Raw genomic sequence first — 19,038 nt, forward strand, 5'->3', positions numbered from 1 at the left:
CTTGCTTCAATGTAATGCTAATATGTTGAATCACAGTCACTTTTAATTATTTTATTGTTTTTTAAAATCTGTATTTACAGATAGTAATTTTGTCAAACTATTTATTCATATACCTTTAGTTAGGTTATCATCGCAAGAAGTTATTGTTTCAGCGATGATTATTACACATCCCTGAGAATCGGACATTCATTAAGTAACAAACTGTTATGAAATTTACTTACTTTATTCACTCATTATGTGGACACAAAAATGTTCAGGCAGCCAGATCATTGTGCGTATCCTAGAAGAGTCTGATCTTCAAAGAATGCTGTTAATACCCGAATTTAAGATAAACATACTTGTTGAAGTTAACGTCTTTCAGTACCAGACTCTGTATCTATTAACCAAAGTTGCTTGCAAACATTTTACAAACACTAGTGATCAAACTTCCCACTTACCAGCCCACTCTGCCTTAAGTACCTTTTCCAAAGGGAGTGTACCCACTATAGACTTAATTCGTTTCTCATAGATAGAATACCCTCATGTAGGACCTAGGCCCTGCTCACAGTACTTTCTCAGGTGCTAATTAACAGAAGGCCAGTGTTTCCAGAGGTTTTCTCTGACATGATCAATGCTCATGCCTTGACTGAGTACTGTAATTTCTCAAATTTTGTATTGTCCACCTTTTTTTTTTTTTTATAAAACTGCAAAGCTGTAAGGTCATGCACCACTACTGACTTTTTAATGGCTCCATTCATAACTGTTATCTAATGCGGGCATCATTTGGAGACTTTTCCATGTGGACCTTCATTGAAACCATTAGTGATTGTTTAACAGGGTACTTTAGTCCACTGAAAACCATTTCTTTGTTTGAATAATTAGAAACTGATCTGAAAATACACATTAATAACAACAAAAACCTCTAAGTAGTATGAACAAACTTTTAATTAGTGCATTTTCCAAGGAACATATTTCTCATAAATCATGCTAAAGTTTGCCTTCAACAATTAATGCAAAAATAAATTGCCTGCCTCACAGGGGAGTATTCTTGTCACTAATTGGTTGCACTGAAGGTCATAACATTAATTAATACTCAGAGGCAACTGCCTAAAGGACATTCTACCATGTTATTTCTATGCACTGCATTCCTGTACTAAATATCTGAGATATTTTATGATGTTACAACACCTTACATGTAATCCCTAGTATTTCAGCACAAACAAGGAAGTCTGTTTAAAAGGTAAATTAGTTGCGTGACCTTTACATTTGGTTATATTTGATTGTCTTTGAGCCCTTAATATTTCAGTCACAATCCTTATATCTATGGAATAAAATCCTATCAGTTCAAGTTCAAACTCTCTGTAGACTGCCTGGACCATCCAATCTAGACCTCTGAGATTTCGGTTACTTCAGGACCTCTGTCTACCTTTCCTCCTTGCTGAGATAGTGACAATTTGACAGACTGTTGTCCACTTATAGTAGAACTACCGGACTGTGCTGCACTGCTTGGAGTCTGCTCCTTCCCCTCCACAGCCCAACCCACACAGCTGCTTTGGTCCTCAGCTGCTCCTTCTTTGTAGCTAACATTCAACTGAGCATTGCTTGTCTGTGACTCAGTGGCATGTTCCCTGGTTATGACCATCGTGCTGCTCTCTGGTTGGGTCTGTGGTAGTTTGGACATGATGATAGCATCCTTCCACCTCCTTGCGCCAGACTTGCTGTTGTACTCATACACCCGTGATGTGACTGAAATTGATGAAAAAAATGTGAAAAGAGAAATTCATCATAGCAGGGGCTCTTTGAGGGGTAAAAAATGTAGAAAACCATGCACAACCAAGAGATGTGGGCCAGCAAATTCCTCTGATTTTTTTTTGTGGAATGTCCAAGTTAGAGGTGGGATTGAGAAAAGTGACAAATTTTCAATCACACTCTTTTTCAATATATCAGTAAGGGAGTTAATCCAGTGCAAAGACTGATGTTCAGTGCAAACCAGATGTAAGTTGAATAGAACTATTTCACTAAATTAGTGCCTGTGATTGCTGCCAAAGGTGTGTTCACCAAGAATGAATACAGAGGTTTAGTGAAATATCTTATTGCCATATTTCTGTCTTATATATATATAATTTTTTTCAGTTCAATGTGTACCACTGAAATGAATGGACATGCAGTTTCTAAAAGCTCAGTATAGACAAAAAGAGCTTGAGAAACTCTTAGTGAGCATAACTTACCTGGGTCAACTTCCTCTCCATCAAACAATGTGTTCATTTTGGTCACTTCCTAAAACAAAGACAGTGAGTTATTTTTTTGTTGTCGTTATCACATCTTTTAATGTACCTTTCACGGTAAAGCAATACAAACCCTTTAACTCTTTAGCCGGGTTTCTCAGATGAGAATTAACCCTAGTTCTGGAATAAACTGCTTTGTGAATGAGTGTAATTACATGCAGAACTTGTGTTATTCTATATCTGAGATACCAGCCTCTAACTCTTACCATGAAGACCTCTCTTTTAGGTGGTCCTGTTGAGTGAATAAAATATAAAAAATCAGAGGCTGCATATAGAACAAAGTTTAGTTTTACACAAACACCACCTTGCTGTTTCTTTATTTATACATACCTTTATCTGGGATGCTGCAAATATGAAAGCAGTATATATGTTAATACATAATGCTGGGCAGGAAAATAGAAAAACAGGCTGCAGTATATTTGATTATTCATATTGTGTCCACAACTTAGAAACTTTTAAGCAAAGGTAATGGGAGACCCTTAAAATAGCAACAAGCTGAAAAGACTGAATGACTGTCTAAGAACAACAATAATTCCACCGTCATCCAAGAACATCATATGAGTCCTCCCAGTAAATTTCAAACATATGGTAGTTAGCTAGCTACTGGCAAGAGGTGAAAGTAGGCTATTAGTTAAAGCACTCACAGGTCTTCCTCATCAGTCATGGGTCTGGACACACAGCAGCTGTATTCTTTGTTACAGAGATATTTACAGGAACGGTACAACAAGTAACCCAGAAGGCCCAGGAGAAGAAGAATGCCCAGGGTTGTGAGAAACCACACATACCAGTCACTTGCATCAAACGTGTTCTTTTTTATGTTGATGTATGTGATGGCAGGCTGAAATGTCACAGGGGGGACAGTAACATTTATATCAGATGACAATACATCATAGTTAGCTTATGAAAGTGTGACATAGATCGATTCCTGAGACCTACAGACAGAGTAAGGGACAAGTCATTTTGTGCTCTGTTCATTAAGCTTATACAGTAGGCTGCTCTGGTAGTGGTGGTTCATATTTGTCTGAGTAAAAATATTTTTAAACAATTTACTGAAAACGTTCCGAAGATTTTCTAAAATTTGTTCAAACTGGTTATAATTGCAAAAAATAACCACATCACCATATTTTAAAGAGCCTTGTTTTCTAAGCTCTCCATCTCATCTGAATGAACAAATAGTACTTTTTCATGAATTGTTTCATTTAAATTGCTGACTGCTTGTGGTAAGGAAGAAACGCATATTTAATGCAATTATACAAATCATTATGTTAATACCCAGAGATATTATGAAAGTGAAATCAAAGTTGCTAGAGTGGGACTTAGACTGTGGTGATTTGAATACTCGCTTAATAGCTAAGGATATCCAGCTGCTTTGGTCTCTGGTGTGGAAAAGCAAAGGGAGCAGTGCATTGGACTGTCACTAAGGTACTCTGCAGGGTGCCTAGATCAATTTAAGTGATAATAATAATGTAGTTCGGAATATTTTAAAGGTTCATTTAATCAGGTCTATTAATCTAGAATCAGTTCTCATTTGCAAGATCAAACTGTTAAATATGTAAACCCCATGCTACTCTCTGAATGTCAGGCATATCCATGTCATGTGTGTCGTGCTCACTGTTGTGGAGGTAATGACTGTGGTAAGGTCTGGATCAACAACTTGGATGTTAATTAGGACTGTTCCGGTCCTTGGCTCGTAGCGCCGGCTAAGAATGTTAGCATCAGAAATCAAGACGACCAGGCTGTAGCTCCAAATCCTGTCCCAGCCGCTGCTGTAGTCAAATGGCTCCTTCAGTATAAGCCGTGTGATGTTTGTGCCCGCAGACGGTGAAAAACTGAAGTGGTTGTTCACATTGCTGGCTCCTAGTAATCATTTAACCCACCTCAATGATTATCACCATAGAGACAGGTCTAGCAAAAAGTCATTGTTATACATACTCATGCTTTAATCATACTCATGCTTTAATCATACTCATTCTTTGACAGAATTAAAGTTACATGCCCAGATAACGCTGGGTCATGCTGGGTCAAGATTTAGCCTAGTCCTGGAGATTTTCTAAACAAAAGGAAATGTATTGTAAGAATGAATTTAATTCTTATATGGGATGGCATCAAAATGCATGTCTTGAACATGATATTTTCACAGATTCTGATCATTCCAAGATATATATTAAAATTAGTGTTAGCTAGAAAGAGAGGATATAAGCTGAATTGAATGGGATGGTCTGACAGTAATGTACCTGAGATGGTGTAGATGAAGGAGGTGGGTGGAGAGTCCCTGTCCTGACAGGAGAGAGTGAAGCCTTGCACATTAGATCCAACACGTAAATTAATTGGAACAACCAGGCTGGTCTTATTTGGCCCACATAATGGCGGCTCATCGTTTGCCTTGGTAATATTTATGATGACCTCAAAACAAAGCAGAGAGAACAGATGAGGAGAGGTGTTAGGTAAACAAAGAACTGTGAAAAGTATGAAAACATCGGAGAGAGAACTAACAGAACTGAGAGAAAAGGCAAAGAGAGCATAAACAGATTTGCAGAATGATCAGGAAAAAAAAAACAGCTCCTTGTAGCAAACTGGATGATGGTTGTGTTTTTGTAGACTGACTGTGGCTGTTGCTGAGCGAGGCATAATGACATCTCCATCTATAGCTTGGATAATTAGCTTGTGTGTCTGAGTGTCCTCATAGTCTGGGTGTGTCAGCAATGTTATTATGCCCATTTTAGGGTCCACGTAAAAGATGTTTCCAATATCCACGACCCCACCCGAGACTAGAGAATAATGCAGGGGTGTTGTGGGACGGTCTTTATCAGTGGCATTGACTGAGCCAATTACAGCTCCACCTAAAAGCCAAGATAGAGATAGACATATTTTAAATGTACACTGAGTCACAATAAATACATTGTAAAAATCTAATGTCAGTCATAGGAAACCAATATATGATTACGATAATGGACAGAAGAAACACAGAAATAAGGACAGATGGTGCTGCTGTTGCTTACCACCCAGAAGCTCAGAAATGCTGAAAAAATAGGATTGAGGACTGAACACAGGAGGGAACTCGTTAACTGGGATTACTGTCACGTAAACGTAGGCCTGACCTATAGTGACACAGGAAGTAAAGACTAAAGGTTCATAATTGCCTTAACTGAAAAAGGACCCCATCCCCTCAAAATGGTGTTTCTTACCTTTCAGTGAGGTTTCATTTGTATCCACAGCTGCAACCACAAGGCTGTATTCATTGCCTGTATACAGATTGTTGGGATCCTCAAAGTCAAGACTTCCATTTAACTGCGGATGCAATTGTGTGTAAGTCTGACTGAACTATGTATTACTTAAACAGTAATGAACTGATTGGTAACTATATTTTCATTTAATGGTAACTCTTGAGTGAGTGTGTGAGGATGGGGGATTCTGACTTGGAATATACGTATTTGACCAGAGTCTAAACTGAATTATTGACTGTCTTTTCTAAATGTTGTTACAAATAAGCACATAAGAGCCATACAATTACATTAGCAAAAGTTAGAATAAGTACAGGGTGGGTTTTAGTAAGATGGATCCTTATTTTTGTAAGTCTCCACCCAGATAGATAGTGAGGAAGTGCCAGATAGATAGTGAAGTTAGATGATTGCTTCTTTGATGGCATATATTGAAAAATCATAAAGTGAATCATATGTAAAATTAAATAGCAATCTTACGATAATTTTATTGGACATTAGCACAAAGAGTTGTCTGCACTCCAGACAGGAAAGGCCTGTAAAGGTGAACTGTGTGAACACAGGTTCCACATCATTATCCGTGCATGTCACCATCGCTATAAAAGCCCCAAGAGCCTCTGTCTCTGGAATGTCTCTCCTGTCCATCCAGTTTGCCAAAACAAAAGAAAAAAAAGAACATCTAATGATGTTAACTTGAAGAGCTCAGACGCACACTGTAAATATGATTTCATTTATGGTAATAGGCATACATTCTGCAGGATTTGCCCTATATGGAACCTTACAGGCCTAAACCAAATTAAAATACCAACATGACCTCCATACTAGGTTACTGTTTGTCTACATTCTGATGCCATTTTCATGGAAATTTATACAAAAAATATGGGAACTCGATAATCAAAGATGAATAAACGGCAATGTATCCAATCAGTAACAATTGGCTGAGCGTGTTGCCCTTTATGCGAACTTCGAACGAAAAATGTTTTTTGCTTATATTAGAGGAATAGAATGAGAAAATGTTGTAATTTATTCAGAGAGAAATTATTAAAAATTATTATAATTTATGCAGTTTGAATGCATGTAGAATGCAGTAAATGTTCTTCTTTCAAAAGTTTGCGCTAATGAAGTTTCATACCTTTTATGACATAAAATATGTTTGCTTTGAACAAACTTAAACACACACACACATGTCATGGCACCTTAAGGGGAAACACAGTTTAGGAGATGTTCCACAATTCACTCTTTCTAGGAATGTGGCATGTTGTGTCAGGCTGCATTTTGAGAAGAGAAATTCCTCTGTGAAGACAAGAATTGTCTTTTCTCTTGTTGCCAACTATACTAGCTTGTGAATTCAGCTTGCCAACTAATATTTGGTCTGTGTTCACTCAAAGCAATGGCAAATGCCAGCTGGTGTCTAAATTGTGCCAAGTACATTGTGCCTCAGCTTATCTTAAACACATGAATTGTTTTCAATTTTCATCTGTTCAAACTGTGCTCAGTGAGTCTCAGCTAACAAAGTTCAGCCAGAAACAGAGTTGAAATTGTTAGTTACATTATGAATTCTTGGAAAAATACTATAAAAAATGATTTACTATAAGAAATTGTCTTAATACGACATTTAAAATGTGTTTAAACTGTCAAACTGCTTTTAACAGAAGTACTTTTCATGCTAACCTCTGGCTGTCAGCAGCACAGACTGGAGGGTTATCATTAATGTCTGTTACAGTGACCATGAGGTTGATAGTGCTGTAGAGGGGCGGTCCAGGTGGGCTCAGTGCTGCAGTCACAGTCACTGTTATGGTTGGTGCTTCTCTGAGTGGAGATGTGTCCCGGTCCATTCGGTTTGCAATAGTGACCATTCCTGTGTCTAGGGACACAATGAATCACAGACATATACTCAAAATTCACAATTCTCAAATAGTTGGTCACAAGTTAATAAAAATGTAATTATTATAAGTTTGTTTAAGGACCTTGTGAATTAATGACAACAAACTTAAAAAGGCAAGAATTATTATTATTATAGAATTATTACAAGCTTCTCTGTTAATTATTCCCCTCTCTAATATCAGTCATCACTGTCACCATTTTACTTATCATACACAGGTTTATGGTCAGGTAGTTGTTGTCATTTATGCTGTACAAGATTTCTCTAGCACTCATTGAACTCTCTGGAAGGACTGCAGTGATGTTAGCCACAGGATATCCAGGACTCAGCTCCTCTGGAATGGAATAAGACGTGATGGTGCTGCAAAAATTCATATTACACAAATGATAAAATACCAACAACAGAGCATGTCACAGTGACACAAGCTTCATCAACAGAGTTGCAGGTGGGCTTGATGCTGGTTCAGAATTGGCATACTTACTTTAAGAAATGTGGTTTGTCATCACTGAGGTCTGCTAGTTTGATAAACAGTGGTCTGAATGATGTGTTGTTCCCATCACTCACTGAGAGATTGAAAGCATAACTGAGGAATAGCAAATTTTGGTTAAAAAAGAAAAAAAAACAAAACACGGTAGGCCAAAGTCATAACCATCATGTAGTAGGCCCATATTGTCAGTCAGTCAAGACTAGCAAATACAGGCCAATAAGTGACAGTAAATATGAGCTGAACTGTTTGTGTGAATATTTCACTATGTCAGACGCAAACGGACGGTACTGACATATATCAACATTTGCATTGCTTCTTTGAAAAGTAGAACTTGAAAAATTCAGCACTGGACTTTTGGTGGCACCATGAGGAAAAAGCAGTAAATGGAGTGACCAAAGGTGATCTGAGTATTACAGATCACCTTTATGGAGCAGGAGGAAGAAGAAGAAAAAGAAGAGAATGAAAGTGACAAAAACAACAAAAGGCCTACACACTCTTGGTTCCATAACCCCATTGGAATAAATAGGGAGGCCATGCACTCTCACAGCTTATTTTTATGACAATGGTGTACATTAAAAATATTACATTGACATCTTGTCACATAACTGCCAAAAACACTCTTACCTTCTGGCATCGGTCTGGTAATTGAATTCTTTTGTAGTGAAAAGGGAGCCTTTACCGGGGTCAATGGTGAAAGCGGGATCAGGAGGATCCAAACTGAACTGTGTTTGACATATCAAAATGGTAAGTCAGATGAATGTAGCTTAGCAACAAACAGACATGGTAAAATTCTTATCATGCACATGAAGTAATCTTGTTATTCCAAAGGCCCAAGTTCTATGAGTGGGTTGTGCAAGTCGTTAGGCTTGTGAGAACTATAAAGCTACTCCTTAGCAACCAAGCTGATGAATTCAGGCTCAAACCAGGCTAGGTTTACTCCCCACATTCTCCTTAGACAGTTTACCCATATCAGTATAGTCACATATTATATCTTCAAATGTAGCACAGTCTAATCAAATATGCATATTAAGAGAGAGAGAGAGAGAGAGAGAGAGAGAGAGAGAGAGAGAGAGAGAGAGAGAGAGATTGCTTGTAAGACTTGGTGACAGAAGCATACAGTCAGGGGTTTGTTTTCTGGATCAAAAACAATTGGCTCAAAGATCTTGTCAGGAGGAGTCTTCTCTACAATGTAGAGGAATGATACTAGAACAAGGAGACAGAAATAAAGAAATCATGAAAACCCATGAAAGTGTACAACATATATAGACAGACAATTATAAAACTTATCATCTACTTCATCTAATATATACTACAAAGTCTTCCAATCATTTTTACTTTCATCCATGAAAACTGGAGGTTCATCCACATCTGTGAGTAATACTGTGAGTGTCTGAAGATCAAAATCTTCATTGCTGTCCACAACAAGAATTTGGAAGACAAATCGGTTTGGTGTGACCTCAAAATCCAGGATATAAGCACCCGTCACAGTTACCTAAATTGAGATTTTACAAATGAATTAAAGATAATGAGAATGCATGAGAAACAATGATATCATATCATATCATATCATATCAGACATGATAGTAGTAATACAACCCTCAATGAGTCATCCTCTCTTTAAGAAATCATTTTAACTTGTATATTGTGTCATCACACTTTCTCACAAAAGAAAAATAAGAGTGTCGCGAGTTTACAATTGCTGCCTCTTGCCATCACCTTTGCATGGGTGGAATTCTGCATGGACACAAGGAAAGCCTCAGTAATGGGATCAGAGTTGAGTATCTGGGGAAACCCTGCAGCCACACTAGCCCCAGAGGCAAGGAGCACCTGGAAGTGGATGACCTCAGTCCCTGCAGGACTGTTTTCTTTCAGTGACACTGTAGCTGGGAGCCCAAAGAGAGAGACCCCTGAACTTGTGGCTTCAATGAGGATGTTGACCGAATCTTTAGGAAGATGACGAAAAACATTCGATAAAATCTGTCCCTTTTGAATAATTCCCAGATGATTGGTGTTTTTCAAGAGGAGCTATTGATTCTCATTCAAAAAAAAGAAAAAAAATATATGTAGGTGTGCATGTACACACACACACACACACACATATATATAAAAAGCCTTTGGAATTCAGTTTAAATTTTGCTTCTACAGCAGGATCTTGGCACAAAACACTTAGACCCATGTTGTAAAGATCTGTAACATAAAGCTCAGAACAATTTTTTGTTAATTCCACAATTAATGTCAGAATTTCTGTCAAAGTTAGGGGTGATAAAACAACCACTGTAGCACATACCAGCACATAACAGAAAATTCAACATCCTATTATCTTGATACTCACCAGGTATCAGCCATAACCACAGACAAATGAGGGCATGCAGGTTTGAATGTGTTGTGTACATCTTCAGTCCATACAGTTAGTGTTCATGTGCTTTTACTGATCTGATCAGAGTGTATGCACATGTCCTTTGTGTGTTGACCATTTCAGTGACCAGTATGCTCCGTGTTACTAAGCAGCCGTTGCTACATGCAAGTAACTGTGAACTTTACTTTGGCTGTAACATTTGAGTCATTTCAACTGTCAGAGCAAACAGTCTTATCAAGCATCTCAAGCAGAACCACAGACAGCGTGTAAGAAAAGTGATGAGGAAATTTGCCTCACTTTCTGTTTGCAATCCGCCGCTATAATCTTGCTTGCCCTAAGGTGGCAGTATGAAAAATGTTTAGATTACTTGGTGCTGCCCTGATCTTAAATGATAATAAAATGCTCTTTTAAACATGAATCTGTAATGAGCTAAGCCTATGAGAGAGTTAAATTTCTGTCATAAGGTGCAGTTAACAAACTTTGAACTATCTATATGTCAGTCTTTACATTATGTTACCCCATGAGCCTTTATGATTGAACTATGAAAAATATTTTGATTTTTTATATTTTTTATAATACCAATACCATAAATTGCCATTGCTTACATTGGAATATACCTAACCCCTTCAGACTATTTTGTTTTGAATGCATGTTTAAAATTACATAATAGTGAAAGACCATCATCATAAATATTTAGACTTCTGTGGTAAGTGTGTTTTGATTATATTCATTTCATTAATTGTCAGCAGAGTTTAGGTCCTCTTGATATGAAAAGATGGTCCACTATACTCCTTGGGCATGGTCAAGTGTGGTTTGTCTCATTGCTCAATCAGTGTTAATGAAGAAGAGAAAGGTTTACAACCTTGATATAGTGAACATCATCAAAGTCCTTTCTGAATTCAGTAATGCTAAGGAGGGTGCATTTCACTCAAGGCATTGTTGAATGATGTCTCTCAGAGTGATACTCTGGTCAGTGCAACATCTCCCCATTAAGAGGATTGGCTGATCTTAACTTCTAAAGTTTTTCAACAACCGCTGTAAATCCATAGCAGCAATATCCTACAGAGGCTTCTGCCGACAAGAGTTGCCATTGAGAAGTTTCCATTCTTTAACAGTTTGAAAATAAGACCTTTACTCCAGTCTTGTGTAAAGACATCGTGCTCCTAAATGTAAGACCTTGATACCTTGGTAGCTGTGGCTGTATCAGCTTTCACCAACTCAGCCTGAGAGGTGTCTATCCCTGCCCCATGGCCTAAGCGTGTACCATTACTGCTTACTAACAGTATATAAGGCTAAGCATAAAGCAATACTTAGCACTGCTTTATGTGTTCTTGGTTCATCTGTGGGTTCAAGCCTTAAATTTCTGAGAAACACGATCCAATTTAATTATTCACGTGGCGTGCCAGCAAGTTTAAACAGTAGGTGGCAGTACGCGTCTTAAGGAAGCTACACCGACATTACTTCAACAGAGGAACAAGAAAGCAGTTGAGACTGGACGTAACGAGTTTCCGAAGTTGCTAGGAGACAAGTCCAGCAAGCAGCGTCCATGGCGTGTGTGTTGTGTCTGAAAAGATTGAGTCTGTTAAAAAGCAACTAAGAAAGAAAACAGGTACCCAGCTAGTTGGTGGTTCACTGTGAAGCTGGTGCGATGTTACTTATATACTACAATATTAAACCCATCGTTAAGATTAACCGACGTAAGTTGCATTATTTATTCTTTTTGTGGCTAACTTGCTTCCTGGCTAGGCTGGGCATTCCAGGTTAGCTAACTAGTTGTTCGTGTTGCTCATCATTGTAGACGCTGCAAATTACATACAAAATATCCAAGGTTATATGATCAGTTGGTGCTGCCTGTTGAACATCTGTTGTCTGACGCAGGAAGTAACTGTGCCTTTTCTTACAATGCTTGAAACATTCAGGATTAGCAACTGTAGTTGCAAGCCAACTGCCTATAGCCAACGTTACCCTGTAACACCTTGTAATTATAGAATTACATAACTATGGCTAGCATCGTGGCTTTCATTATAGATAATGTTGACAAAGCTATAACATGTTAGCGAACGCGTGCGTATAAACAGTGAAGTGTAGTAAGTGTTTACTTTTTTTTGAAAATATCTTTCAGATATCAGCTGTCCGTACAATGACCTGACTCGCAGTTTGTTTGTCTGTATGTTAGATTCATAATGACAACCCCCCAGCCTTCCACATCCAAGAGTTTTACGTCAACTCCACTCAAAAAGAGTGGCAGATGTAGCGTCCCTGAAGTCAAGAGCCTGGATTATGATTCTGCGGGGGAGTCTACGTACTCCCTGCTATCTCCCATTTTCCACGACAGCTTTGATCTTTCAGATGACGACCATGGTGCCAAAGAACCCCAACAAATCCATGTCATAACGAATAAAATCTCTAATGTCGCTATAAGTGACGATGCAACACCATCCTCTCCAGGCAGGTATGATTGCTTTTTCCCCCAACGCATTTCACTGTCATCTTTGAAACTATGACAGACATAGTTCCAGAGTTTCATAGTTTCATGATAACTTTAAAACATGATGTACACACTCAATTTTTGTGAAAGTACTTTACTAGTTCAAATAGTATATGAATGAGTGTGTAATTGTATTCATCATGAGATAATATGCTGATTTTTTTTTTTTTTTAAAGAAAGCTATCATTCAAAGGGGAATAGTATCTGACAGAATCATCCATTTGACATTCTGTTGTACCTTGGACATACACTCAGTAACTATTTGCAGCAGTCCAACATCCTGCCACTTTTTTCAGGAATGGGATGGAGTCAAGCCATATGGAAGGTGTCCAGTCTGGAAACGAGTCCTTCGCACCAAACCTAAGTGCCTGGGAGCATTGGGTTATCTGCAAAGCTAAGGAGGAACGTCTCAAAACACAGCAGAAAGCTGTAGAGGTACAGAAGTCTTAGTAATTGAACGTCATTTACTTCATTTAAGGAGTACAGACCTCCGATGGATGTACTAACTCAGGTTAAGAACTGTCATATGTCAAATCTGGGGCTGGGAAAGGGCAGGAAATCCACAGAAAAAACTACTGAAGACAAAGTAGTGTGTAACACAGCAGTTTTCCCTCTCTTTTTGGATTTCCAAATGAATAAATGAAACTTTCTATGAGATCTGCATAGTTACTGATTTAAACTTTTTATTTTTCAGCAACTTAAATTGCAGCAGATGAAGGAACAGCAAGAAAGGGAAAAGCAGCAGAAGCAGGTGGTCACAGAAGTTAAAATCCAGGAGTGGCTTCAGAGAAAGAGGGAAGAGGTAAGAGTTCTCCTGGACTCTCACTGAGCTGCACTTAATATACTGATGACAATGATACACATTATTTCAATTACATGGCAAGAGGGAAAAAAAACCTCGTCAAACATGCACAAATCAGCTTCTCAGAGTCAGTCTATAGCTGGCCGTTAGCTTTGATTTTTCCTTTGAGAATGAATGGGTTCTTTTGTAACTTTAAAATTTGTTTTCACCTCCAGGAGAAGAAAATAAAACTATGCAGGGAGCAGCAAAAAAGCGAAGAAACGCTGCAAAAAAAGCAAAAACAAACAGACATAGAAAGAAAGTCCCAAGAAAAATATAAAGAATGGCTACAAAAGAAGAAAGAGGAAGAAATTATTAAAAAGTTAAGAGAGAAGGTAAGTTAACTGAAATATAGAAACACCCATACCTGACACAGCTGACTGTTTTTTTTTTTTCCTTTGCAAATTTATGGAGCCTCTTTTTCTGTGCAGTAAATGAGTTACACAACTCTTTAACTGTTCTGACAGAATGCCTCAGCTGACATCATGTACTGCATTCAAATACGTACAGTGTCCTCTAACATTGATCTCAACCCCTAATAAAAATGACACAGGTATAACTGTATAAACTGAAAAATAGAGATCACAAACTTTATCTGAATTTAAATAAATATAAATGTGAAACCAAGAAGGGCATTGCACCATGTGCAAATCTATAAAGTTTCTGAATTTTTACACTTGATGCATGTGCAGCCAGTGGCTGTAGCTTTTCACACTGTGCACTGTGTACTATCAGCTGGTAACAAAATGTCATCACATAATTGTAGTACACGTGTGAACTTTACCTTATTATGATGCTTGACTGGCAAAGCTTGCCTCATAACAATAAAAAGATGAGGTACCTGTTTCATTATGCCAGCAGCACCAAAAGTAAGTTAAGGTCAAACCCTGAATTCTGATGTGGCACACCCTTCTGCACTATGAGGGAGAACCTAAATTACATGCAACACTCAGAGGTTCTATGTGGATTGTTACGCCCAGCCTAGGGGTACCGAGCATAACAAAAGTGACCCCCCCTTTTCCTGTACCCAGTGATGACCCGTGCCCACGAATTATAATCCAAAAAGTGATTTATTTACAGAAGTGGTAGTAAAAAGCTTCGGGGGTGAGCGCGGCCAAAACAACAAACAAAACAATCTATATTTTACAAACTAAATAACCTACCTCCCGAAAATAAGAGAAAAGAAAATACAGAAACCTTCCCTGACTCCCTAACGAAAAACAGGAGAAAAGAAGATCCAACAAAAATGGCTTCACACCCCCTACCACTACCCGAACAGTTAATACGAAAATTATATACTATTATATTACAACAACGAAAATCACAAACACACAAATAAAGTTTTACAAACTAGACAACGAATCTCTCTGAAACACACACAACGAATTAGCAAAGCACAACGAACGGACACGGACAAAGTGGCCAGGACAAAACGAGAGGCGCCGGCATCTGGGTGGCGCGTCTTTTTAAAACTGCCGCCGTCAACCGCGGGCCAATCCTCGGTCGCCACCTGCGGAGTAACACATTAAAGACATACAGGGAAAACACAGACAGGGGAGGAAACAGCACCACACACAGGCAGGGGGAGAAAAACAACAGCACACAAAATAATACACAGTTGACCATTTATGACTCAGGGTCATAACAGGATATTTTGGATCTTTTTGATTGGAAATTTGTCCTTTAAAACATAGAGAATTTACAGACGGAACTTATCGATATTACAAGAGTCTAATGATCAAAGGCCCCTGTCAATTTGTCCACTCGTCTCATAAAACACTGTAGTACATAACTGTATAATTTTATTCTTATGGGGAAACAGAAAATGTCCTGAAATCTTTGGTGTGTACACAAGATACCTTTTACACAAATAAAATCACAGTTAAATCAAATTAAAAAATGTGCTTTTAATTTGAATACATTGTTACTTTCAGTGATATATTTAACAGTTGTTTTTTTTACCCACAGTTGTAAAAATCAAAATATGCCTTAGTACTTTTTTGTATGGGCTTTCTTTTTGACTCCCGTGTCAATAATGTTAATAATTTGGGGGTACATAAAAGAATGTACAGAAACACAAAATCAGGAAATATATACAAACGGAGTGAACATCCCAAGTATGCAGCCCACACAATAATGTTAGACATCAAATCATATATAGGGCCCACAGACTTGACTCAGTGTTTTTGTTGTTTGCTGTGTTATGCATTTTGTGGGGCTTTATGAATGATCTACCACCTATACAATTATATATGTAATCTTGTAATCTGTATGCAATCCTGAGATTAAAGCTTGTGATTTGCCCAATAGGAAGATGCAGACAGAAGAGAACAGCAAGAAAAAGAGCGCAGGGAGAAAGCGGAGGAGAAATTTAAAGAATGGCTAAGAACTGTAAAAGACAAAAGACAAACATCTGTCTCTTCGGCTGGTGAGTTCTCCGTTGTCACATCCTGAACAAATTTTATAAGTAACGAAATTCATTTTTACAATATGCCCTGTGGTGGAGACAACTGTAAATGATATATGTGAATTTATGAGATTTATGTGAACTTATCTTCTCTCTCTCTCTTTCATGTACAATGCTGTTGATCTTCATCAATTGATTATCTCTCTCTCTTTTTCTTTCTTTCTTTTTTGTGTTACACGGCTGTCAGGTGGCTATGACAATTTACATTATCCATCACCCAGCTTTGTGAATCCCATCCCATGGAAGCCCATTCATGTGCCCAAACCAGAGAGAGTCTCAAAGAAGAAGACTGGACGCAGGAGGCCATCTTCAGATCACTCCAACTGTCAGGCAACATCTTATGTCCATTATAAACCCAAGGGCCCTGATAAAAGACGCTGACATGAATTAGTTTGGAACGTTTTGAAAACAAAATGAGGATCTTGTCGGGTAACTTACACTAGAATGAGCGGGTTTTCCTCTTTTAGTGGAAGACAGTTTTGTTTCAGTGTGAGTAACTAGGGTTGTTAGAATACTATAAACCTGTTTTACTTAAAAGTTTTATTTCAGTTGTATGAAAAAATATATTTTCATTTGAGGTCTTTAGCAAAAAAAAAGAGAAAAATGGCTTCAAAAAGCACAGAGTCCTAAAACATCCAACCCTTATGCCTTTTATGTTCTCTATATAAATCACATTCATAAAATCCATGTCATTGATTTAAAAATAAAGTTACTCTTAGAAAAGTTAAACCAGAGGTTGAAACAAAGAAATGTTTGTATCAAGATGGTATGTTTTGCTGATTGTGCTTTCTTTTAGTCTCCAGTTATATTTCAGAAGTTTTCTGTAATAGCAATGTTAGCGTAAGATTTTTGAATGCCTGAGAGTAGTTTTATATCTTTCCTTTTTTAACACTTCCCATGTAAATTTTACTGTTTATAAAATAATGTTTTAGTACATTGAGAATGAAGTTGTTGTTTTTTTTAATTAAAACATGGTAAAAGAAACATGGGAAGATAACTCATTTTCCAAACTGTAGGGAATACATTTTGGGATTCTTTAAAAATGTTGCGGGTAAATGAATGTTTTCACACATAAAGAAAACAGATTGAAGTCCTGGCCTCTGGTTTTCTCTGTTTTTGGTAGAATGTTTCAACCATTGTCTGTTTAGATGTTGATTTGAGTTGATTTTGTAATAGGCATAGGCCACACACACACAGACAGGTCAGGATTCCTCATCCTTCAATGGGGCCCTACGTTTATTTGCAAAATCTTTTGTTTTGTTTCAAAGCAGTCCTATGAAATAAAACACAATCACAGTCAATATATTCCATCCACATTTTCACATTTTTGATACTTATAAGCCATGTGTACAATAACCTTGGTATGTAGTTTATGGTAGTCATATTATTTCAGCATTTTGTGAAGCTGATTCTGGGGCAGAAGGTGTTGAAGGCAGGGTATTTTTCTGGCAGGTACATGTTCTAACACAAATCTAAAGAAAAGGATTTGCCTCATACATATATTATTATTTGATGTCAGACCTGCTTAGTTCAGTCATTGACTTCAGGAACAATACCACATGACTTTGAGCAACATTGCACACAATGTTTGATTGAATAAAGTATGAACATAGAGCTTTATATACTTCTCTTGTTTTCAGTGTTGTGTCATTAAAGTTATTTGAATTCTGCACGTAGCAGTTATTAATGTACCATGACATTCAGCAATAGGTAAAAACTGAGTGTTTGATTATGACAAATTCATATGATGTTGGTATGCAATGCAATTTGACCATATTTCATTTATAAAATAATCAATTTCTTTTCTCATAGATCAAAGGTGAGGTTGAAACATAAGTCATTATATTATTATTTGATATTTTTTTCTGTATGTGAACCAACACTCACATCTGGCCCTCAGTACCCTCAGAACTCCACCCGCTGTTCTCCTTTAACTGCTGTTCGCTGACCCCGCTGTGACGCAGAGTATTGTTTAAAAAGTATCCCGTATGTGTTGCACAGAAGCAGGTGATGTTTGTGTGCCTCAACGTTGGTCTCGTGGGACGTTACATTCCAAGCCGGTAGATGGCGATAGTACACCAACGTCGATGAAGTTTCCTCCGTTTAACCTCAGAACGAAAGCGAGGAAAGGCGTCATTGTTGCTAAGTTTGCGCAGTTGATGTGTTTCTCTGCTACGAATTTTCGGACAAAATAAAGGTAATACCGATAAATCTCATTATGTAAAATACCGCTTATGAATGAAGCGAGCTATGAAAGCTTCAAGTTTTACTTGGCATAAGAGGAATGATAACCTTGTGTTCAGTCAGCGTTGATTCCAATTAGTAAAACCTGGTTATGTTGAACTACCTATGCAGAGTTTCAACGATGTCACATCACCAGCATTTTCGCATTTGTACTGTTATCGTACAAAAAAACATACATTCATACATATTAAACGTTGACTCAGTTAAAGAGATGTTTCAAATTATATTTATAGCTAATTACTAAAGAATTTGTCATAAATTAAGAACTTCGTAGTTTCATAAACCTGTTACGTTTGAGTTCTAACGTTCAAATTTCCCACCCTGTTGACCAGCCCCCTTCTCAACAGTAAGTTGTTGTTTCCCGTTTCTGTGACTAGAGGGCAGTGTTGAGTTATATCATCACATCGTTAACCTTTAAAAGTGACTTACTGCATCCTGATTCCAATTTACGAAAAGAAGGTCGCCACAACAACGCTAACCATCGAGAAGGATAGTATAAGAAAGATTTTATTGGCCATTGTTTATAAATTGGATATGCACTTTAGTAACTCCCTGTTAAAGCTGCCCGAGTTCTCTTTGGAATCCTTAGACCTTTTACCATGAAACTGACACCTTTTTGTGCAGTTTAGACACAGATTTGACAGTTTTGCCTGAAGGTCTGTTAAGGTTTTTCACTCGGGATTCCCATAATTATTAATTTTATTGAAAAACTTAAAATTCTACCACACAATTCTTTCCCCTTTTATTGTGTTCTACTTGCAGCTCTATCAATGGCAATGCTGCGTATTTCC

The 19,038-nt window shown here is 37.7% G+C and overlaps 2 protein-coding genes across 2 annotated transcripts; one reads left to right on the forward strand and one right to left on the reverse strand.

Annotated features, from left to right (window-relative positions):
* Positions 1–1,363: 1,363 nt before the first annotated feature.
* LOC115810236 (cadherin-related family member 3-like) lies at positions 1,364–10,027 on the reverse strand. Its single transcript, XM_030772164.1, has 19 exons — positions 10,024–10,027; positions 9,568–9,794; positions 9,187–9,343; positions 8,969–9,054; positions 8,476–8,573; positions 7,846–7,947; positions 7,579–7,724; positions 7,154–7,346; positions 5,963–6,119; positions 5,450–5,552; positions 5,264–5,362; positions 4,869–5,104; positions 4,499–4,667; positions 3,877–4,121; positions 2,909–3,102; positions 2,595–2,608; positions 2,471–2,496; positions 2,208–2,256; positions 1,364–1,725 (listed from the first exon to the last, which is right to left on the reverse strand). Exons 1-19 carry the CDS (start codon positions 10,025–10,027, stop codon positions 1,364–1,366), a joined length of 2,667 nt encoding a protein of 888 aa, XP_030628024.1.
* A 2,363-nt stretch (positions 10,028–12,390) lies between these two features.
* On the forward strand, positions 12,391–16,384 carry ccdc34 (coiled-coil domain containing 34). The gene is made up of 6 exons (XM_030772165.1): positions 12,391–12,659; positions 12,992–13,130; positions 13,390–13,497; positions 13,713–13,871; positions 15,847–15,964; positions 16,191–16,384. Exons 1-6 carry the CDS (start codon positions 12,391–12,393, stop codon positions 16,382–16,384), a joined length of 987 nt encoding a protein of 328 aa, XP_030628025.1.
* The last annotated feature ends 2,654 nt before the right edge of the window (positions 16,385–19,038 follow it).

This window comes from Chanos chanos, chromosome 4, assembly GCF_902362185.1.
Source record: "Chanos chanos chromosome 4, fChaCha1.1, whole genome shotgun sequence".
Classification (NCBI taxonomy): Eukaryota; Metazoa; Chordata; class Actinopteri; order Gonorynchiformes; family Chanidae; genus Chanos; species Chanos chanos.

What these genes read in the sequence shown, in the direction of transcription:
- LOC115810236 (XM_030772164.1), bottom strand. An exon ending in TGTGCTGCTGACAGCCAGAG is followed by an intron (nt 6,120 to 7,153) that starts GTTAGCATGAAA and finishes CTGGATGGACAG; the next exon opens with GAGAGACATTCCAGAGACAG. An exon ending in CATTTCTGAGCTTCTGGGTG is followed by an intron (nt 5,105 to 5,263) that starts GTAAGCAACAGC and finishes CTTGGCTTTTAG; the next exon opens with GTGGAGCTGTAATTGGCTCA.
- ccdc34 (XM_030772165.1), top strand. Translation starts at nt 12,391, where the DNA reads ATGACAACCCCCCAGCCTTCCACATCCAAGAGTTTTACGTCAACTCCA. An exon ending in TTAAAAAGTTAAGAGAGAAG is followed by an intron (nt 13,872 to 15,846) that starts GTAAGTTAACTG and finishes TTTGCCCAATAG; the next exon opens with GAAGATGCAGACAGAAGAGA. An exon ending in AACATCTGTCTCTTCGGCTG is followed by an intron (nt 15,965 to 16,190) that starts GTGAGTTCTCCG and finishes CACGGCTGTCAG; the next exon opens with GTGGCTATGACAATTTACAT.